The 21,901-nt window shown below is 38.2% G+C and overlaps 2 protein-coding genes across 2 annotated transcripts in view; one reads left to right on the top strand and one right to left on the bottom strand.

Annotated features, from left to right (window-relative positions):
- Positions 1 to 2,146: 2,146 nt before the first annotated feature.
- Positions 2,147 to 12,586, top strand: PLAAT1 (phospholipase A and acyltransferase 1). The gene is made up of 3 exons (XM_028101115.2): positions 2,147 to 2,297; positions 6,406 to 6,674; positions 12,485 to 12,586. The coding sequence occupies exons 1-3, from the start codon at positions 2,159 to 2,161 to the stop codon at positions 12,584 to 12,586; spliced, it is 510 nt and encodes a 169-aa protein (XP_027956916.2). The 5' UTR covers positions 2,147 to 2,158.
- Positions 12,587 to 16,558: 3,972 nt separating this feature from the next.
- The window catches only part of ATP13A5 (ATPase 13A5), a 115,752-nt gene continuing 110,409 nt past the window's right edge, over positions 16,559 to 21,901 (bottom strand). The window contains exons 28-30 of the mRNA XM_028101090.2: positions 21,137 to 21,225; positions 18,740 to 18,820; positions 16,559 to 17,302 (exon numbers count right to left, since the gene is read on the bottom strand). Of these exons, the coding sequence (XP_027956891.2) occupies positions 17,042 to 17,302; positions 18,740 to 18,820; positions 21,137 to 21,225 (431 nt within the window). The 3' untranslated portion in view covers positions 16,559 to 17,041. The remainder of the gene's footprint in view (positions 17,303 to 18,739; positions 18,821 to 21,136; positions 21,226 to 21,901) is intronic.

The raw sequence follows: 21,901 nt of genomic DNA, 5'->3' as shown, positions 1-21,901 counted from the left end.
CCAGCATCGGGAACCGTTTTGTACCCACACAGCCATACAACCACATTTTTCATTTTCAGTACAATACTCAATAAATTACATGAGATGTTCAACACTTTATTATAAAACAGGCTTCGTGTTAGATGATTTTGCCAACTGTAAGCTAATGGAAGTGTTCTGAGCATGTACAAGGTAGGCTAGGCTAAGTTATGATGTTTGGTAGGTTAAATGAATAAAATGCATTTTGACCTATGATATTCTCAACTAACAATGGGTTTATTGGGATGTAACCCAATGTAAGTGATCTGTATGAAGGTTTCAATGGGTATTTTCCAAAAGTTGGCATTAGCTACTGTATATTTTTTTCTATAAAATGGAATAACAACATAATAAGCTCAAATAGTTGTTTAAAAAGTTAAATAGGGTTAATTGAGATAGTGCATTTGAAAAAAAAAAGTGTTCACTACAAAGTGCTCTCTGTTCAAAGGATGATGATTATCGTAAGCTTGGCTAGGTCCCTGAATTCTAGTAGGCAGCTGTGTGTGCTTGCTGAATCCTATTCATAGGAAATGTGTTTGTTTATTTCATAGTATATTATCTATTTTTCCTTTTAGTGCCCATGTGGCCAAATTCTGAACTCCATCTTAATAAGACTCAAACATATTTGACAGAGTGGTTAGACTTAATGGTTTCCATAAAGTTGTTTTAAATAGTTATTTTTCAACAGATGGACAGCTTACATTTGGCTGCATTTCTGTGACAGTGTGAAGATTGAAGTTTTCAACAGATGGCACACAAATACTTGGGAAAACACCCTCCCAGTATTAAGTGTTGTAAAAAAGATTTTTAGAGTGCCAGAAAAATGATAGTCTGTATTCCCAAGTCCTTAGCCTATGCTATTATGATTATAATTTAGATGGTTTGGAAATTTCCCTTTCTGGCACTTGGATTTATTTTGTAAATGAGCATATCTATATTAGAGTGAGAGATGATGAGAAACTCTGCTGTCAATTAGAGAGTCAACATGGATATAGCACTAAATCTCCTTTTGAGTATTGATGAATGTCTCTAGCTTCCGCCTGCTGAGTCATTCTACTTCCATGCCATACATACAGAGAAAATGTAACCTTCCATAAAAATCAACCGTCAGAGATTTATATGTTCTTTCTGAAAAGTATTGACCTAAAAGGAAAAAGAAAAACTTCACCAAACTTAGAATTTTCAGACATATTCATCAGCATGGTGAACTCCCCAACTTTCCAAGTTGTCTCACTTCTACAATGGCTCCCTTACCCTGTTTCTGGAATCAGTAAGTAAAGAATCAGACAGTGAGTGAAGCAGTAGACGAGTAGTGGAAATCTGTGGGATGTTTGTGGTTGTCACATGACAAAGAGCATTTACTGATGTTGAGTGGGTAGAGACTGAAGTGTCTACTCCTGCACAGTACAGTTTGACACAAGGAAGAAGTGTCCTGTTCCTTACAGTATGACTGAATATCTGGCTGGCCACTCATCTGAGCCTGGAACTTATCTCTGGTTAAGTTAAATGATAGAATAAGTTTGCAATATAAGGTATTTTTTTGCACAGAATATCAGTATCCACTCATTCCCTCTTCGTTGATTTTACTGTGCTGATATATGAAAGGCTGAAAGACTTCTCATCTTCTGCTTCTGAATGCTGACTTTTTCATGCTAAGTAAGTGCAAGCATATGGACGCTTTATTTTAGCTTTTGGTACAGTCACAGACTTAGTGTTTACATAAAATGGATATTATTATAAATGTATTTCCCCTTTCTATTCCAAATAGGGCAGCCTATTAATACTTCTGGAATTTTGTATATAGGTAAATTATATTATCTATGAATTTCTGCATCTAAAGAGAGAACTATAAAATGCTTAGTATTATAAAGGAGCCCTGGGGTTGATCAGGATGAGAAGCATTGCTGTAGAAAATTAAGCAATTAACAGATAAAATTCTTTCTCACGTCTTTTTCACTTGTGCGCGCATAATTCAGTGTTGGAATCATTCAAAGAAAAGGACAGTGGTGTAAGTTTAAAGTCTTTAATAAGGAATGCAATCCCAATAAATTCTGTATTCTTATACTTCTATTGTTGTCTTAAATGGATTTTCTTTTGGCAAGTCATGTCAGCTAGATATTCTTTGTGTCTGTCATTGCAGATGGCGTTTAATGATTGCTTTAGTTTGAGCTATCCTGGTAACCCCCAGCCAGGGGACTTGATTGAGGTATTTCGTTCGGGCTACCAGCACTGGGCACTGTACTTGGGTGATGGTTATGTTATCAACATAGCACCTCTAGGTAAGGTTTGTTTCCAGCAACTCCTGAGAGCTTTTGAGTTTTCTTGAAATGAAACAGGATGAAACCAGAGAGGGAGACAAACCATAAGAAACTCTTAATCTCAGGAAACAAACTGAGGGTTGCTGGAGTGGAGGGTGGGTGGGAGAGTTCGGGTGGCTGGGTGATGGACATTGGGGAGGGTATGTGCTATAGTGAGCGATGTGAATTGTGTAAGACTGATGAATCGCACACCTGTACCCCTGAAACAAATAATACATAACATGTTAATTTAAAAAATTTGATTGGTGTATCTTAAAAAAAAGAAGGAATCATGAATGAAATCATGCAATAAAACAAAATAGAAACAAAATATAGAAAGTAGATAAATCTATCTGAAAAAGATTTAGGGAAGGACATACTAAGACCAAAGTGGCATTGGATAAATCACAAAGACCAATTAACATTAAGATTTAAAACCTCTGGATTGGAAAATAAAAACACAATTAAGACATAAATAATCCAAGTCATTGTCTTTATATATCACACAAATTATTTCAATTTGTTCAACATTTACTTATAGATTACCCAGTATATGCCAAATGCTATTCTAGATGCTGGGGATACATAAACACCCAAATCCCAACAAACAAATGGGTAAAGAACTATGAACAGTTTGTAGGAGAAGAAAAGCAGAAACCAATACCTATCTTTAAAGGTAGTAATCTGGGAATTGTATAATAAAATAACAGATTTTATGACTATCACATTAGGAAATATTTAAGAATGATAGCAGTCAGTGTGGATAAGGCTATAATGAAATCAAAACAAGGATACTGTTGAAAGAAATGAAATTCACTAACATCATTCCTGAAAACAGTTTAACAATATGTATTAAAAGTCTTAAAAGAGTTCATGTGCTCTGACCCTGTAATTGTACTTCTATGAGTTTATTCTTCAGAAATATTTATAGAGATGTAGAATAACATTCTTTATAGGAGTGTTTACTTCTATCTCATTTATAACAGTTTAAAAAATAGACAATAACAAAATGACAAATTTGGTGAGGATGAGGAGAAAAAGGGAACCCTCCTGCACTGTTGGTGGGAATGCAAACCGGTGCAGCCATTTGGAAAATAATGTGGAGGTTCCTCAAAAAATTAAAAATAGAAATTCCTATGATCCAGTAATTCTACTACTAGATATTTACCTAAAGAAAACGAAAACACTAATTTGAAAGGCTATATGTACCCCTCTGTTTACTGCAGCATTATTTACAATGGCCAACACATGGAAGCAACCTAGGTGTCCATCGACAGATGAATGGATAAAGAGGATGTGGTACACACACACACACACACACACACACACACACTGGAATATTACTCAGCCATAAAAAAGAATGAGTTCTTGCCTTTTGCAACAACATGGATGGACCTAGAGGGTATTGTGCTAAGTGAAATAAGTCAGAGAGAGACAAATACCAGGTGATTTCACTTATTACCTGTGGAATCTACAAAAAAAAAAAAAAGCAACTCACAAAAATAAGCAAACCAACAAGCCAGAAACAGACTCATAAATACAGAGAAGGAATGAGTAGTTGCCAGAGGGGAGGGATAGGGGGATGGGTGCAATATGTGAGGGGGATTAATAGGTACAAAAAAGAAATCAACAGTGGATTAATGTTCAATAGGGGACTAGTTAAGCAAATTATGACTTTGCCACAGATTAGAATATTCTGTGTTTGACAGAATTCTTTAGTTGCAAGTAACAGAAAACAAACACAAATTAGTTTAAGCAAACAGGCAAATTCATTGCTTCACTGAGGGAAACTACAAAAAAGGATAAAGATGGTACTGGCCTCAGGGATGCCTGGATGTGGGTGTTTGACCATGATTATCAAGCCTCACATCTGCATTTTCTTTTTATATGTTGTCTTAATTCTCTCAGACAATGTCTCTCTAGGAAGCTGAACCAATAACCATGAATATCCTCCGGCTCTCATTCTTACACTCCTGTGACACAATAGGAGAGAGCTAATCCCTGCCTGTTCCAGTAGGAAATAGCATGGAGAACAATCCTAATTGGTCTAGTGTGGATCCCATGCCCATCACTGGATCATCCCTGTGCCCAGGAGAATGAGATACTATAACTGACCCACACAAAATCTTTTCCAGAAAGAAACAGACAGTTGTGGGATGGGCTGCTGGATAGGCCAACAGCTACTATAATGGCCATTAAAAAACCTTATTTCTGGCCACATTTAATTGCATGAGAGATAATCTTGCATGATATTTATTTGAAAATTCCAGATTAAAAGTGCAGTATATAATATGATACCTAGTTTGCAAAGAAATAATATATACACGTGAATGCACACATACACACGCATCTGTATACATGTGTTAATAACAGACATAATAGAAGTACATCAAAATAATAACAGTTAATTCTGGGTGGGTAGATAATGGGTGATTTATATCTACATATTTATGTAGTTTTTTCTGTACTTCCTAAATGTTTAGGAATAAGCACAAATTAATATTTTTTAAGAAAAAATGTATGCAATTAAATGGACTGGAACACTTTTTTCTTCAAGTTACCCTTAAAAAGAAGTGTTAATAATCCTAGTCTTACTATTTTGGAAACATCTGAGAATTTTTAATGAAGTGGTTTTTGCAACATTTTGAGATATTTGCCTCGTGTTCTAGAGTAATGGAAATAGAAATGGCAATAAAGTGACATTTATGATAAAGAGCCATTAGTTTCTGCAGAGTCTAGTGATTAACATCAAGCAATGCTACATTCTTTCTGCAGTTTTAACATCTAAAAAATAATAAAGAGACTCTTCTGTTCTTATTTTCATGCATTAAGCTCCATATTAATGTGGTTCTAGCATGGAGCTTTGATCCTGTAGACTGAAATCCAATTCCTGGTTCTGTTGTTAACTACTCACATCATATTTTGCAACCCAGTTTACCTCTCCAAGCTTCAACATCCTCATCTGTAAATTGATTGCATCAGACTAGTTTTTTAAAATTTTAGTAATTCTAACTAGGAGATACATGCTTTGAGAACTTTCAATGTGTAAGATATTAACTGGAAATGCTGCTTGAATGAAAAGGAGCTTGGAAGGTAGGAAAGAATGAGTAGAAAAAGGAAGAGTGTCTAAACACCAGTTATATGGAGACTCCCCCTCTCATGATTTACTTGAACAAATAGCCAAGCATAGCGGTCTCGAGCAGATGGAGAGGGACCAGGGCCTGATGTTAGAGCTGAACACTGAACAATCATCTGTCCAGGCTCAGATACTGACAGTGGCAGCCAGAAGACAATGGTCCCTGGCAGTCTAGGCAAATGCTTGGCAATTAAGGTAGCTAAAAAGGAGTGGCAGGAGGCGGGGCGTATAACAGGTGGGTGGGTAGGACATAGCCTGGGGCCACATCTAGTGGACAGCAGCTACTAGCTTAGGTTCAGTTTCAGGACTTACTTTCTTGGCCAAAAGGAACTGTCAAGACAAAAGCAGGGCCCCAGTTGACCCTAGCTGACCCTTTAGAGGACTGAGGTACCATGTAAATTTGGAGCCAAGTTGAAGCCAAGTTGAAAGGACAGGTGTAAAAAGCAGAGGAAGGGGTAAGGAGCACAGATTTGACACTGGGATGAGCTTACTAATCATAATGTACAACTGTCGAGGTCCAGAGATATTTGTTTGGAAGGGTTCAGATGCTGAAAAAGCGCATGTCTTATAGAAAAAGGTGGACAGTGATCTTAAGTGTACTATGCTAGGAATATACACCAAGATCACTAACAATAATGCCAACTGATAGAGATCTTATTCCTCAAGGGTGGTTAGTTTTCTTACCCAGTCGGCTCTATGGACAGATACAAATTTTCAAAGGGTTTCCTTATATTCTCAGTCATATTGTATTAAGTGTTATTGATAAACTACAGAATGAGTTGTTCAGTCTGGCAAGATTAAGTGGCCTCTGGTTTGGTGATAAGTTAGGAACAGAGCTTCCTTCAGTGGCTTCAGTGACTCCATCACTTCCAAGGGTGAGGCATTGCAATTTCATGGCATTGGGGTTCACTGGGTTGTGTCACTCGATCTTGCTAACCAGAATTCTCCTTCTAGAGGATAGCATTTCTGCATCATTTACAAGCGCCAAGTCTGTATTCAGCCGGAAGGCCCTGGTGAAGATGCAGCTGCTGAGGGATGTTGTGGGAAATGACACATACAGAATAAACAATAAATATGATGGGACCTACTCCCCTCTCCCTGTGGAAGAAGTCATGCAACGGTCAGAGACGGTTATTGGACAGGAGGTGGAATATGACATACTTGTCAACAACTGTGAGCATTTTGTGACTTTGCTTCGTTATGGAGAAGGAGTTTCAGAGCAGGTGAGTTTTCTTTAGAAGATATATAAAATATGCTTCTTACATTGGAAAAATAACTACTGACTATAAGATTCCCAGGCTGCAAACAAAATGAAAAGGACAAGAAAATATGAGAACTCCAAAGGATAAAGGAAGGAATTGAGTTGTCCACGGTCATGTAGCAGGTTAATGGCCAAATTAAAGCTAGAACGTGGACATCATGAATTTGGGACTGGAAGGGACTTGAAGCAGAATCAAGACCATAGCTTTTCTGTCAGTCTTAATGCCCTCTGTCCTTCAGGGTTTTGTTTTGTTTTGTTTTCCCATTTCCCTGCCGTCCGTACAGCAGTCTCAAATCAGTAACTTCACACACTGAAAGGAACATTCTGAAAAGAAGGTTGACGTTTTTAAGTGGGAGTTCATTTGCCAAAAACATAGATGGTAACTCTGGGATTCTTTTCCATTAGCTGAGAGAGGCCAACTAATGACAGACATATTTTGGTGGGTTTGAAAATGATTTCTGTCTCCTTGCAACGCTAGTTTCAAAGGAATTTTGTGCTTTTAAGCAGATCCTTTGATTCATTGAGCTTTTGGATGATTTTTTTAAAAAAACGGATCGATTATTTTTAAAATAGCATGCAATGTTGTCATTTCTCACACTATTTTGTAGCATGGCAAGTTCCTAACTAAAAACATGCTTGATTCATTTGCCTTCTTTGTACCTATCATACCACAAATCCAATTCCAACATTGATGTTTTAACCTAAAGATTTATTACAGTGATATAAAAGAATGAATAAAGGTTCCCAGTATCTTGAAATGGTTGAATCCGTTATATAAACGTCTATTCTAAGGAGTGAGTTTACAATTCTTCTCACAGAAGCTTGAGAAGATAGGAAAGGGACCATAATGAAAGGATACATTTGTTTTCATTAGGAAATAATTTAATTGGAAATTCATTTTTACTAGGAAATACATTAACATCATGAATGTTCTATTCACATGTAACAATAAATTGCTTCTGAACCAGAACAGAGGATATCCACACAAATTCCTGCTCACCTTCGCATTGAAAACTAGTGGTAGAGCTAGGAAATGGAATCCATCCCTCTCCTTTGTAAATGGTAAAGTTGTCCACTGTGTTCAACAAGCAATTTTTTTTAATGTGACTTAAAAAAAAGGATTAGAACCATCTTTTTGCTTTCACTCTAATTTACAATCCCTCATCTTTTCCACCTTTCATACCCAGAATCAAGACCCATGAAAAATTAATCGTTCCTCAACAGCTAGAACTGTTCTCTAGCAGGTTCTGTTGAAGACAGTGACAGGCTTTAGAAGCCATCTAAACTTTGGAATTCTGCTGACTGGAACTAGAACCTCCTCTTCCCCAGGTGTTAGCTGGGTGGTTTAGGGAACATTGTTTATCAGTTTCCTAATCTATAAACTGGGGTTTGGAGGATTATAGGAGATGTTTGAAGTCTGTTAGCACACTGTATTACATATTATCCATTCCCGAACCAGTAAGACTTAGATGAATATTATTTTTAATTACAATATTTTTAGAATTTTATACATCTTTGTTGGTACTCTTCGATAAGATGTTCTGATAGAAACTATAGCACTTGTATTATTATTTTCATTACTATCAATAATTAATAGTAATATTACTAATAATGGCTAATATTGGATTCATTTTGGATCTCCTCAGGGCTTTGGGGTCTTGAGCACAGAACTGTTTTTTGGGGGGAATGGCTATGTATTTCTCCCAATTTAAAAAACTGCAAATGCATTTAAAAAGATTAGAAAGGTGGAAGGATTGAGGCCCCATCTTTTTCTTCTTTGTGCTTTTCTGTATTTAAAAAACAATAATAGACCTTACATTTTAGAGAAGTATACAATTCACAGCAAAATTGAACTGGAAGTTTAGAGAGTTCCCTCGTAGCTTCCCCATCAGCCATGTACACAGCCTCCCCCACCATCAAGAGTCCACATCAGCGCGGTATACTTGTTACAAAAGATTAACCAACACTGACACGTTACCCACCAGAGTCCATCGTGAAGGAAGCCAGAATATGTCACCCCAAAATATGTAGCATAAGGATTATTTTGAGCTGAAGGCAGTTGAGAAGCAGACCCTAAAATGGGACAAACATTTTCAAAGGTGTCCCTCTTCCCTTCTCTAGCAGGAAGGACAAACGTAAATCATCCAGGACAAACGTAAATCATCCAGGACAACTAGTGGTTACCATTAAGATTCTTCCTAGCCTGGAGAGGACACCAGAGGAATCTAAATGACAACTTTAACTAACTAGCCTTTGTCATTAGTTTCCCATATATTTACCTTCCCACGGTCTGCTGCCCCGGGAAGCCTAAAACTGCTTTCTTTTGTCCTGTCATTACTCTACAAATCTATTGTTCTTTTTTGAAGATGCTATATAACCCTGAATTCTAATCCACCTCTTTGAGTTACTCTTCCCTGAGTTTCTCCCATGTATATATATATGAGATGAACCTGTTAATAAACTTCTTGGTTTTCTTTTGTAAAGTTGTCTTTTATTAGCAAGCCTCAGCTGAGAAACTAAGGTGGACACAGGAAAAATTTTGCCCCTCCTAAAATAGTTTACATTAGGGTTCACTCTTAGTGTTGTACATTCTATAAATTTTGACAAATGTATAGTGACATATATCCATCATTACAGTTTCATACAGAATAATTTTCCTGCCCTAAAATTCCTCTGTGTTCTGCTTGTCTATTCATCTTTCCTTCCCTCTAAACCTCTGGCAACCATTGAGCAGTATGCATACTAAGCAATATGCATGTAAAATTCCTCCCTGTCTTTTCATGGTTTGGTAGCTCATTTTTCTCTATCACTCAATAACGTTCCATTGTCTGGATGTACATTCACTTACTAAAAAACATCTTGGTTGATTTCAAGTTTTGGTAATTATGAATAAAACTGCTGGAAACATTTGTGTGAAGGTTTTTGTGTGGATATGGATTTTCAGCTCCTATGGGTAAATACCAAGGAGCATGATTACTGGATTGTATGGTAAGGGTATGTTTAGTTTTGTAAGAAACCACCAAAGTGTCTTACAAAGTGGCTGTACCTTTTTGCATTCCCACCAACAGTGAATGAGAGTTCCTGGTTTTCCACATCTTCTTCACCATTTGGTGTTGTGATCATTTTGGGTTTTAACCATTCTACTAGGTACATAGTAGTATCTCATTGTCTTAGTTTGCAATTCCCTAAACGTATGAAGTTAATCATCCTTTCATATGCTTCTTTGTCATCTGCATACCATATTTGATGATGTGTCTCTTGAGATCTTTTGTCCATTTTTAAATTGGATCCCTTGTTCATTTTCTTTTTGTTGAGTTTTAAGAGCTTGTGCATATTTTGCATAACAGGTCTTTATCAGATCTGTTGGAAATGTTTTTTTCTAGTCTGGCTTGTCTTTTTTAAAAAAATTAAATAGACATTTTCCACTGTTACAGTCTTAACGAGATATTAAAATGTGCCTATCTTTGTGGGAGATGGCAGTGACCTTGAATAGGCCTGGACAAGCTGACCTACGATACACCCTGACTGTGCTTCAGTGCATAGCACTGTGGCCTTGGAGTCAAAGGGGAAGAAGAGTTTTAATAAGCCCTGCAGTCATCTGTGACCCAGCTACACTATGTCAGGACACAGCACTCCAGATTCAGTTAATGTTTCATTGGGCAGGTATAGATCCTCAGAATGAGGCCTTTATTATGTCCCACAGTCAGAAAACCCTGTAAAGAATAAAGTGTGAGGAGTCAGCTTAGATGACTTTATAATCCTAAGTAAGTTGTGAAATAAAAGCTCTTGTTCGTAATAGTTCACTGAGAACATTCTGGGATGTTATATTCTTGCAGGTCAAATCCCATTACACATAACTCCAAGAGTTATGTCTGAATTGCTCAGAATTTTGCCATCTAGACTAGAACTTGTCATAAATGTTTGGGATTTGGGAAACTGCCTACACTGTAGGAAGTAGCTTCCTTGTCATCGTATCTGGCCTATGTGCTCTCAGGGGATTTTGGTTTAGGATCACATTTCTCTCCCCAGGCCTCTCAGATCTGTGGGATTTCTCTCACCTCTTGTATTTCTAGTTGCTGACGGAGACCCAGTTGGTTAGGTCTGCATTTAGCTGGGGCCACCCTACCCCCAGGATCCTGCCACTTTCCCAGACTACCCTTTGACTCCTCTTTCTGAAGACACCCATTGCACTGTCCTATCTGTTCATTCCCTGCCGCATTTGCCCATATCAGACCTTCTTGGGATCTCTGCATCTGCCTGAAATTATATGAGGGTTAGGCTTGATTTATAATCCTTGATCCCTGTCTGATTACTGATTTTGTCCCTCTTTGGAATTTTGTCCTATATCTCAGATCTTCCTGTCCCTTTGGCTCCCCATGTGCTAAGTGGGTAGCTCTATGCTGTGGCAAATTCTGACTCTTCCCTGGGAAATAACTTAGGTGGTGACTCATTAAAAAGTATGAATAAAATAACCAAACAGAGTTAGAATTGTAAACTAAAATAGGAGTTGTCAGTTGTTTGTCAAAGCCATTCTCCCTGGCACCTGGGGATGGTGGCAGAGCAGGGAGCTACAATGACAGGCCTTGTCCTTACAGACCACGGGATGGTGTAATGGAATGAATACTCCCGTCATTGTGCTTCTTTTTTGGCCAGGCCTCTGTGGTCTGTTTCCAACAGGGAAGCTGCAGTTAGGGAGGTAGCACTGTGTGGCAGTCTTGTGGGGGTGGCAGGCTATGTGGGGGAGGCCTGTGGGTTAGACAGAAGGCATGCTCAAACGTGAGCTGGGTCAGGATTTCCAGCGTTTGGGTGGGTCCCTAGAGTCATTGGGGAGAAATGTTTTGCTTTATTTGAAAGCCTCATTCTTAAATCCTGGAGAACAACTGTTGTTTTCAGAATACCTGATGATTCTGAGGCATCCGAATGTGATGTCCTTTGGGTCATAAAATTGCACTCAAACTCATGCAGATGGAAGGCAATATTAGCTGAGTGCCATGAAAATCATGAATATTCATTAGATCCCTCATCATGAGGATGATTAATACCTTTAAAGCTATAAATGTCTGAACTCCTTTATGGACAGTTGAGCTTGAGAGTGGTTTATTTTAGTTTGTCTACATGAGAGATTAATTTTTAACACAATAGTTAACATCACTATTGACTTCTTTTGAAGTTTGTTTATCAAAATAGAAATTTTATCTACCAAATAAGAGCTTCTAGGTATTTAGCTTAGATTACATCTCCGAATTATTTTGCTAGTAGACATTCTCAAGTCAGGAAACACACACACACACACACACACACACACAAATTTTTCACCCTGATATAGACCCAACCAAACCAGTGTGTATTTAGGAGGTAAGGATTGTTTAGAGGGGAAATACACGGTTCACGACTCAACCTATATCTAAACATCTTGCTGGTATGACTTCAGGCAAATCACTTAACTCACCAAGTTTTGCAAAACAGGAATAATACTACCTCCCAGATGTACTACCATGATTATTAGGAATTATGCCATAATGAGTTATAAATTGTTGGGGGCCATAAAAATATGAGGATATATACTTCTGTGTATTTAACTATATCTTTGTCATAATTATAAAAATTATAAATTTATTTATGCATACACAATTAAATTTTGCATAAAGCTTTAAATTTATCCTTTGTACATTGAAAGGTCTTCAGTTTAGGAAACAAGCTAAAGTTTGGGTTTAGGACAGAGGCGCCTTTAGAATAAGATGTGTTTTTTGTTTGTTTCTCATTTCTTTATAGGCCAACCAAGCGATAAGTACCATTGGGTTTGTGGCAGCTGCTGCTGGTGCCTTTTCACTCCTGGGCTTGTTTCCAAAAAGACAAAGAGCAAAACACTATTAATCATTTACTGAAGAGATATTGGAACTGAAGGAATTTGTGAGGAGGGGAAAAAAACTGGGATGAATACTTATTTTTCAATGCATCATTATTGTTCCAAATTCCAGTGATGGATGGCAGGCTCCTTAATAAATTGTTTACTGATATTATCTCATCATTGAGCCATGGAAATTTTTCTCCCTACTAGCAAAGATTTGCTGTGGCAGCTTAAACAAGAAGCAGTAGCCTTTTGAGCAAGCCAGCAGAGGATTTTAACAAAATCACATCATATTTTATCTTCTACCATAAATAGTGTTTTCCTTTTTCCTGAGGGTGGCTATTTTGTACTTGCCAGAGGAATGAAGAATGTCTATATGTGATTTTAAAAGAAATGTTAAGAGCCCCAAATTGTTGAGATTGACATCTAACTTCATATTCCTTTTCTGGTCAGAAAAGAAACTAGGAAATTGAGCATTTTGTTAGGCAGTTTGGGGAGCTCTGATTAACAATCCATTTGAGAGTGCGCTCCCATGTCCTAGTTCCTGTGTAGATGCAGGTGGAGTCGATGGGAGACAGCATTCTTTGCTCCTGTTTTAGATCCAGTGACTTCCCTGGGAGTGACTCATTTGTCAGGAGTATGTGACAAGCAAGAGTGGGCTGTTACTTCTACAGAGCTACATTATTTCCTTTGGATTTTGAAGTATTTCAAGGGTTTGACCCTTTTAACCTTAGCAAGAGATCATTTAATACAGGTTTAAAGTGCCATATTTAGAAAACAATATCCTGTGTTACTGTTTAAGGCTTTTACTGTAAATTAAGGAGTGTCATGATTTTATTCTTGCATTTTATTGATTATATGTTGAATGAAACAAATTCCTTTTTAATATGTTCCCAGTGGAATTCTTGTTGGCAGCAGGTGGAGAAAAGTGAATGCAGGTCTCTATACCCTAGGATTGTATCAGACGTTACAACATTACCCTACAAACCACACAACTAGCCAATGACATCCTTCTTGTGCCATAATTAAAAGCATGGCATTAAATAAAGGAAAAATTCAAGTAAATGGGGGTGGGAAGATATGACCAGGGAACTAGGAACGTGGTAGATAAACAGAAGACTCAGTGAAAGTCTTGGACCTATTAAGCTGATGTAGATTCTACCCAGGGGCCAGAAATATTCTATGGTCTAATTGCATCATTAAGAGTAATGATGACAGAAGGCTAATGTGCTACAGTCACGGCCAGTAGAGACCCTATCTTTCTTCCTTGTTCCCTGACTAACCTCTTCTCTTTCTTATGATACCAATTCTGTCTCCAGATAACCCCCAAATTCCCTCTTCCTCCACTGGTCCTCTGGGAGGTGTGAGTGTCTTCTACCAGATACCATGATCCAAAATGACCCCTTCATTTTTATTCTAAATTAAGTTTCCTGTTCCTTTTATGTTCTGCATTCAAGTAATAGTAAACAAACAAACAAAACCCCCAAAAATCAAAAAAGATTTTCTAAGATTGTCAAATAAGGGTGAGTTCGGTAGCAGTTTAATGTGTTACCTTTCCCAAGGTGTACTTACCTTTTAATAAAAGATGACTGCAGAGGACAAATCTTACCCAAGGCAGGAGACTCTAGTGTGGTGGAATTACCATGCCAGCCAATGGGGGAGGAGAGGGAGTGGAACTGGAGCAGAGAGGACCTCCTAGGATCCTCAAGGCAAACCTTTCTAGAGAACTCTAGACATAGCCACTCCAGAAGACAGTCCTAGCTATGCTATGTCACAAATGCACTTTTAAATTAAATTCAAGGATACCTTTTTCACATAGGTAATGTTCAGACTCCATTGGTTTTCACCCTGAGAGTAAAGCTCACAAAGTTAGTCATCAGTCTTCCCATAAAAATGGCCAGTCTTGATGATGGGCAGCTTAAGACTATTTACGTTTCCTATAGGTAATCATTGATATGTGGTCATGCTCATTGTGCTTTTATCAAACATTTATTCCAAGACTATTAAGTACTTTTAGCAAAGTCAAGTGTAGAGTTCAACTTTATTATATAACCCTCCACACACAAAAAGGTGTGTGAAAAAAATATCATCATCTATCAGATAACAAATAGGTTATTGGGAAAACTAGGTGGGAGAAGCTGTACATTTGTTGAATAAAGATTTTTTTAAAAAATCTTGTTATGTTATCTAAATGTCATGCTGTATCAGTCGAATCTCTGATTCTAAAGGTCAAATTACTAAATACAGATATACCATTTCAAGGAACCCGAGCTGTCATATATTTTAGGTTGACATACATTCCTTAATTATAATCTAAAAATCTTTTTCATCTTTTGATCTTTCATTGGTAGTCACTAAATTAAACACATTTAAAAATTAACATTCTCCAAAGCTGTGCACCCAAGAAAAGGGTAAAAACTGAGGGTTGCTGGAGTGGTGGGGGGTGGGAGGGATGGGCTGGCTGGGTGATAGACATTGGGGAGGGTATGTGCTATGGTGAGCACTGTGAATTGTGTAAGACTGTTGAATCACAGATCTGTACCTCTGTGACAAATAATACATTATATGTTTAAAAAAAAAAGATAGCAGGAAGGGAAAAAGGGGGGGAAATCGGAGGGAGAGACGAACTGTGAGAGACTATGGACTCTGAGAAACAAACTGAGGGTTCTAGAGGGGAGGGGGGTGGGGGGATGGGTTAGCCTGGTGATGAGTATTAAAGAGGGTATGTACTGAATGGAGCATTGGGTGTTATATGCAAACAATGAATCATGGAACACTACATCAAAAACTAATGATGTAATGTATGGTGATTAACATAACATAATAAAATTTTTTAAAAAAGCAAATAAAATGTAAATATAAAGGGTTTATTCTTATAGGAATTGGCATTTATGCTACTGGCTTGTATAACATAGTATATAATAATATTTAGGGTAATGCATTGCTGAAATGTTAAAAACATTTTTTTCAATCCTAAAGATTCCAGAATTGTAAAAGCATTATGGAATCCATACATCACAGTATTAGGCACATAATTGGCACTCACAGAATGGAACTGGCTAACTAATTGCCTATGAGCCATTAAAGATCTGTTAAATTGGCAAAATCAGATTTATTGTTATAAGGAAAGCCTAGTAGCTAATTTAAAATGTTCACTAGGGATATATGTCCTCTCCAGGTCACAGTGAGGTTGATATATATTAAAGGTAATAGTGTGCAGAATATATCTGCCGAGGATGTACCTTTTCTTGTGGCCATTAATGTGGCCATTAATAATTGATTTAGATAATGAAAAGATGAAATGGAACTTAAGGTTGTTTAGCAGCTTGATGATTGTCATGCTGTAGATACAAACATTATGGGTCCCTTCCCCAGGATTGTTTTTAAGATGAGCAATGCTGAGATTGAACCAACTTTTCAACCCAGAGCTTGAGGTTTAATCTGTCAGTAGCGAAAAATAAATAGAAGTGCCATGCTCCTTTAAGTGAAAAGTACATTTTAACAGGTTATCCCAGTATCTTTGTGATTTTCTTGTTCTCTGACCCCAAAACAATATACTTTGGGAGATGCCAACGTTGGTGGAGTTTGCTTAGATATAAGCTGTGCCCAAGCCAAGATTATATGCAATTAACAGACATCTCCATCACTCCCCACACCCACACTTACTATAGTTAGAGTCGACTTTTCTGAAGTAAATGTCAATTCTTGTTTCTCTGTTAAAGCCATACAAAAGAAGCAAAAAAAAAGGAATTTTGTGACCTTGGGAAAAGATATGCACATAAATGATCTTCGCAAGTGAATATAAGGTTAAGTAAACTTGTGATGATTTATTGAGAGAAAGGCTTTCCCCCCAAATTCTTTTATTTCTGGAGATGCAAATAAAAATATATTGGTGAAACTTTCAAACATCAAACTCTTCTTCAATTTTCCTTTGTTCTACCTATGTTCATACTCCTAATTTCACTACTATGAGAACTTGTGCATTTTAGCCAGGATAATGCTATGCAATGTGAATAGTTTATTAGAAAAAAAAAAAAGGTAATCCAGGACATACATTTTTTTCCCTCAATAGCAGAGGATACAGTCCAAATAGGCATATTTAAGGTTCTCTCTCTTTTTTTAAAGATTTTATTTATTTATTTGACACACAGAGAGAGCGAGAGAGAGAGAGGGAGAGAGCACAAGCAGGGGGAGCAGCAGGCAGAGGGAGAAGCAGGCTTCCTGCATAAGCAGGGAGCCCGATGTGGGGCTCGATCCCAAGACCCTGGGATCATGACCTGAGCTGAAGGCAGTGGTTTAACCAGCTGAGCCACCCAGGCGCCCCTAAGGTTCTCTTTTGCAAGGTTCAATACATTGATAATGCACTTTGAACCCTCTGATGGAGAGAGAAAGGTTAAGGATAGACTATCATCACTTCTCCAAATGGGTTTAGTTTCAGGGAATAAGGAGATGGTGTGAAGCATGTACAACAATGATTCTGATTACAGCCTCGTCCAAAAATGCTGTTCTGTGGTTTGATCTCCCAATTCGACTTTTGCTCTTGGAATCTGTTCAGGGTCCTCAAAGCTGAGATTGATATAGAATCCATTTTTGCCATTACCTGAATAGTCTGTTCTGTGTGTGGGAGGCCAGGTGGAGTCTTCTGCCAGCTTTTTTTGCCAGTTCTTATATTGACTTTTAGAAGAGAATCCAAATTCTTTTTTGATCCATAGCCAGAGCCTTCGGTTTTGAAGGATGACATCCTGAGAAATCAGGAAGAGTAAACAATCGAACTATGATTCCACTTTGCCCTGCAGCCAGGTTGCTCACCACTGCTCTCTGTTCCCCCAGGCCTTCCTCTGAGATGTGCTTAGTACCGCTGCTTCTGTGGCAGCTTCTCCTTCCTGCTGTCCCCACGATGTCTAGCAGCTCCCCTCGTTCTTTCCATTGAGGAGGAAGAGTGCTTGTGTTTATAGAAATCTGCCCAAAGCTTACAGCGTTTCATTTCTACAGATTTCCTAGTTAAATTCTGGCTGCTGATTCACTTAGAATTATTTTACTGCCAGACTGAAATGATAACAAAATAATGTACTCAAAATCAAGGAAAGAAAAAAAAAATCACTGCTACCTGCCACGTGCCACATAGGAGGTGCCACGTAATGGTTTGCTGAATGAATGGATGAACTCCAGAAACCAAATGGGTTTTGCTTTCCATTTGGGGGGGGTGTTCTTTTTTTTCTTTATAATAGAAATGGTCAAATTTTGCATTCCACTTTTGGTTATGCTAGGCTTCCTGTCATGTACAATTTGTAGCTACGGTCTTCTTAATAGTCACCTTTAATGATCAAATACCATTTTTTTCAAATTGCTGTATAACTATTTAAAGCAAACAGCATCTCTATTTTTGAACTCATGAGTTGAATTTAAAATTTTACCACCAGAGATAATACTATAATGAATAACTTCATATATGTAAGTTTTATCTCTCCTTTTGGATTATTTAAAAATATATATAGTCTCAAAAATGGAATTCTTTAAAGAGTATGAGAAATTTTACACTCATTGTATACAATTTTATATGTGTGTGTGTGTATTTTTTAAAATTTGGCCGATCCCTTTTCCCAAGGGATTTACAATACATGAATCTTTTTTTTTTTTAACAGTCCCTTTGGAAAAAAATAGTGTCTGAGCCTTTCATTGAGTAAGTGAAGTCATTGAGTGACACTGAGTAGAAGAAAAATGCTATAGAGGAAGACTTTCAAGGGGAAGAATTGACTAGAATGAGCAACGGCTTCCTTTCTCTCTTAATTAAGGAAACCCTTCTGAAGATAGTTCTTCACTCAAAAGGTCTCATTGAATTTTAGAGCTGGTAGGTCACCTGGTCTTGTCTCTACTAGCTTATGAGAATACTAGAAAAGTACAATACAATGCCTTCATGGGAGATAAAGTTAGAGTTAATTTGATGTTTTGCTTTCTATGCTACAGATCCAGAGAGCACTTCTATGCAGTCTTTAGAGAATTTTAAATCACTCTCCAAGTAATTTCCCCCAAAGACAACATGTGCGGTTTTTACAAACCCTTAATAACTATCACTTTTGGGGACAAAAGATGTTGCTCTAAAAAACAGGCATGTGTTGAGAATGAGACCCTTTATTTATTTCCCCAGAAAGAGAGTAAGAGACATTTAGAAATCACTTTACCTCTACAAAGAAGGCCACACAGAATTGGGTGAAGACTACCACCAAAATTGAAACCCTCCATGATGTCAGGGTTGGGATGAGCTGTTAAAAAAGAAATACCACCTTTATGCTTTGCATGTCTTCCATTTTGAAAAGTATTAATCATCTTGTTTAATTTATATATTTGTAACAACTCTCTGAGCTTGGAGGGTGGGCATTACTTTCTCTACTTCACAGATGAGGTCAGTACCTTGTCCAAGGATTCAAAGCCAATCAATAAATGGCAGAGCCAGAATTCAAATGAGAATTAACTGCCCCTGGGCCTTTGCTCCCTCCACTGCTGACAAGAGACATTCGGTAAATGTGCTCTGGGTCATAGACATGAGCCAAAACACTTTGGCAACAGTGCATCTCTCTTCATTTTTATCTTTTCAAATATAGGGAAGAGGATACAAAATGAAGTCATTCATCTAATAATACTATTACTTCTACTCCTCCCAAAGTAAAATCTACTTGGAGTTCATTCTTTCAGTAAAACTGATGTATGAGTAAAACATAAAGGGGACAGAGGTTCAAATTACTTTTGAAACTAGGTGAAAATTTTCTGAACAAATGGCCTCAACCCTAAATCTAATGGCTTGATGAAACTTGAACCCACCCAACCCACCTCCTTTTAAGGATTGAAGGGTACATACTGACCACCAAATACAATTAAGTAATAGGTGTAAACACTAGAACTTCCCATGCTTCGTCAATGGCAAGAGACTATTCACAAACCACCGATCTGACCCAAAGTAAAGGATGGGGACTGAGCTGCTTTTAGGACTAAAACCACAGACCCTTCACAGTGTCTAGATGCTCACCTGCAATTCTCATCCCTAGTCTGATATGGGGCATTTCAAAGTAACACTTTGTTATTTTTTGCCCCAAGTAGAGACAGCCTTTCTTAGGGTTGTGAGACACAGCCTTGGCGCAGGACGGTCTGGAGAAGGCTGTAAGGTGTGGTACGGGGTCAGATCCTAGCGGAGAACCTGGCCCTTGCCTTCCCTGTGGTCCCTGCCCTCATCTGGGAGGTCTCGTCTCCATCTCTTGGCCTGGAAGGCACTTGCCACACTGCTTTGAAATCATCTGCTTGGGGGATGGTCTTCCCTCCTAGCCCCTGAACTACGTGAGATCTGTGCCCACATCTTACTCATCTTTGGAGTCCCAGTGCCAAGCATGGGCTAAAGCTTCATAATGTCTTATAAGTGACTAAATGGTCTAGATTTTCACTTCCTTACTGTGTCTCTGTCCACAGCCTCTCTGCTCTAGCATATAGCCTTCCTGCCATACTCTAATTAGTCTGTCCTTAAAAGCCCTGCTGAAAAACCCGCTGGGATATCTTCAATGACTCCCTGTTGCTCTCAGAAGAGAGCTCAAACTTCCCTGGCCTCTTCATCCAGCCAAGCCTTCCTCACATTCCACAGCATGTTGCCTCTGCCTTTGCCAGTCTTCCAGGTACTCTGTGAAACAAGCGTGGCTTTTGCTTTTTATCTCTGTCACCCTACATTCTTTTGCATTTCCAAGACAAAAGAGATTCTTTCAGCCCTCTGCTTGTGCTCGGGCTGTTCTCCTGGTTGGAAATATCCCTACCTTCTACCTAGCAAAATCTAGCCTATCCTCTGGACACAGATCAAGTTGTGCCTCCTCCATGAAGCCTCCCATGACAACCACAGGCCCTGGGAGAGCTCCTCCTTCCTGTGTTCTTCCCACTTCTCTCTCTGTTACACTTTTTTCAAGCATGGGTGGTCTCACATAGCCATGCCATCATTTCTCTTGGGTGGAGCTCATCTTCACAACAAAACTATAGATTGCAAATCAAGAGTCAATCCTTCTCTTTCTTTTATTTCCCCCACAATGCTGGTTCCAAGAATGGGTTCAATGACCTCTTCATAAATTTTATTTTAATCCACTGCACCCTGGATTAAGTGATGTCCACTGAAATAAAACTCTCTGCAGTCGATGTCTGACAGACAGGACATGATTGGCCTGTAAGTCTACTTTTTCTTGCTCCTTACAACTACATTATAAAGGATTTTTACTATATGTTAAAATAATTAAACTTGAAGAATTAGTTATTTTGTTAATACATTAATTTATTATATTAGTATAACATGGAAGGATATAATATCCACACATAGTATTTTAGGTGTGAATAGGATAAATGTTCTCAACTGATAATATAGATCATCTGAAAACAATCAGAGGGTCGCATTTGGGAGAGCCAGGTAAGTTATTTGCTGCTCTACTAAACAGAAGAGCCCCACAATATTAAATGATCAGAGAGAATATGGTAATAACTAACTTGCAAATTATGGTGCAGATATGGTCAAATCGTACATATGAGTCACTGCAGATGTGAAAATGAATAGCTCTTACCTCCATTCCATGGTATATATCTTGAAAGTCCGAAAACAGAATGAAAACTGTGAGGCCCAAGGCAGACATCAGCAGAAATGAAAATATATCTGAAGAAACACCAAACGTTATTTTTAGATGCTGAACGAATGTTTCATATAATTTGGCACACATTGCAGAATCAATGATTTCTGTTGGGCAAATACAGGATACATCTTCAGATGTTTTGATATATCCTCATATGCTTTAAAATATGTTCTAATGCTTACAAGACAAAGGCGGTATCGTAACATCTTTCTTTGAAAGGCGAGGTGCAGAAAATTGCTGAGAAGTCCAAGGGGGCCAGGACACTCTGCAGGGACCAGCTTACATAAATGCTCACCAGAGAGGCCCTGACGCTTTATCACTGCCTAGCTAGTGAGTCGTGCATGAACAGAGAGTCGGTCCTCTTGGCACCACTTCATTCTTCGTTGTTGCCTAGAGAATAAGGGCCAGGGGTCTTCGACTGACATTCAAGGCCTTCCACAATGTGATTTCAATCTGTCTTTCTGATCTGCTCCCTGATCACTCTTCCTTGTGTGTCTTAGGGAAGTTAAATCACACACCTGCCACCTCCATAGAAGTCTTTGTTGACAACATACCCTGTGTAGGTGATATTTTTCCTGTCTTGGCAAGTTCCAATTTTTCTTAAAAAGCTCAATTGAGGAGGAGGCGGAGCAAGATGGCGGAGGAGGAGGAGACCTGGATTTCGTCTGGTCTCAGGAATTCAGCTGAATAGGGATCAAA

Source organism: Eumetopias jubatus, unplaced genomic scaffold, assembly GCF_037043125.1.
Source record: "Eumetopias jubatus isolate StellerSeaLion01/CBP00866 unplaced genomic scaffold, mEumJub1_p1.0 scaffold_1, whole genome shotgun sequence".
Classification (NCBI taxonomy): domain Eukaryota; kingdom Metazoa; phylum Chordata; class Mammalia; order Carnivora; family Otariidae; genus Eumetopias; species Eumetopias jubatus.
This window is presented reverse-complemented; position numbering and strand designations above follow the sequence as displayed.